The sequence below is a fragment of the Pteropus alecto genome, unplaced genomic scaffold (genome assembly GCF_000325575.1).
Source record: "Pteropus alecto unplaced genomic scaffold, ASM32557v1 scaffold864, whole genome shotgun sequence".
In the NCBI taxonomy this organism is placed as follows: domain Eukaryota; kingdom Metazoa; phylum Chordata; class Mammalia; order Chiroptera; family Pteropodidae; genus Pteropus; species Pteropus alecto.
The window spans coordinates 144,646-146,198 of record NW_006435017.1 but is presented as its reverse complement, the minus strand read 5'-3'; the positions used below and the strand labels follow the sequence as shown (position 1 = coordinate 146,198).

Below are 1,553 nucleotides of genomic sequence, written 5' to 3'. Positions count from 1 at the left end.
TTCGATTTTTTTGTTGTTGTTGTTACTGTCTGACTTCTACACCTTTCCCTCTTTTGAGAGTTATTTATAAAAATGTTACTAAAATTTTAATCACTACCTCAGGTTCTTCTTATATGGAATCTGAGTAAAGAGATTGAGTTACGAATTGATGTCATTTGTCAAACAACATGGAGCTACAGAAAATAAAAGTCATGTTTCAACACCAAGTTAAAATGTATTTGGTCATTATATTATCTAGTCATTTTAGAAAAAATTGATGACAGAAGAATCAGGCATTCTGGACCTCCTACAATTTCTAACACTTTTATTTATTCTAAAAACCCAAGCTCAAAGTAGATAACACAATCACAGAAAAGGAGGTATTCTGCCAATAAGATTCCTCAAGGCTCCCTTCATGTCCTTGTTCCTCAGGCTGTAGATAAAAGGGTTTATCATTTGAGGAATCACAGTGTACATCAACGAAGCCACTGAAGTCAGTCTAGAAGAGTCAGTAACTTCAGAACTAATATACACTCCAATAGCTGTCCCATAGAACAAGAAAACAACTGAGAGATGAGACCCACAGGTGGAAAAAGCTTTATACTTTCCACCAGCTGATGACATTCTCAAAACAGAAGAGACAATTTGAGTATAAGAGAAAATAATTCCGGAGAGAGGAATACCAGCAAACAAGCTAGCCGTAAAATATGCCAAGATGTTATTGATGAGAGTATCAGAACAGGCCAGCTTGATGACCTGAGAAAATTCACAGAAGAAGTTGGGGATTTTCACATCCTTGCACAAGGACAGCCGAAACACCATCAGGCTATGGAGCAGGGCATTCCCAATGCTAGTGAACAGTGAGACTCCAATCAGCAGGCCACAGAGTCGGGGGTTCATAATAACCGTATACCTCAGGGGATGACAAATGGCCACATAGCGGTCATAGGCCATGGCTGCAAGGAGAAAATTTTCCAAACCAACAAACACCAGGACAAAGCAGATCTGGGTGAGGCAACCTATATAACTGATGTGCTGATTCTGTGCTTGGATATTCACCAACATCTTTGGGATTGTGGTTGTGCTTAAAAAGATATCAGTAAAGGACAGATTGGAGAGAAAGAAGTACATGGGCATGTGAAGGTGGGAGTCAGAGATGACAGCCAGGATGATGAGCAGGTTTCCAAAAATGGTGACAAAGTAAATGGAGAGGAACAAGCAGAAGAGGAGGGACTGCTGTTCTGAATTATTGGTCAATCCCAAGAGAAAGAATTCTGAAACATCTGTTTTGTTTCTGGGTTCCATGTTGTTGATGAATCTGATAGACAAGATGAGATGAAAATAAAATAAGACAAAATTAAATCGAATTTAAAAGTTGTCCTTAAATGAGCTGCAGCAGAATCAGCTGGGGAATTGTTAGAAATGGAAATTCTTGGTACCACTCCCTACTTACTAACAAACTCTGGGGTGAGGCCCAATAACCTATGAGATGATTTTGGGTGGTGAACACAGTGCAATATGCAGATGTCGTATTGTCGAATTATACACTTGAAACCTATGTAATTTTATTAACC

General features: G+C 39.0%; 1 protein-coding gene across 1 annotated transcript; it reads right to left on the bottom strand.

Annotated features, from left to right (window-relative positions):
• Positions 1-345: 345 nt before the first annotated feature.
• LOC102885991 (olfactory receptor 7G2-like) lies at positions 346-1,308 on the bottom strand. The gene has a single exon (XM_006910772.1). It carries the CDS (start codon positions 1,282-1,284, stop codon positions 346-348), a length of 939 nt encoding a protein of 312 aa, XP_006910834.1. The 5' UTR covers positions 1,285-1,308.
• Positions 1,309-1,553: the final 245 nt, after the last annotated feature.

What these genes read in the sequence shown, in the direction of transcription:
- LOC102885991 (XM_006910772.1), bottom strand. Translation starts at nt 1,284, where the DNA reads ATGGAACCCAGAAACAAAACAGATGTTTCAGAATTCTTTCTCTTGGGA.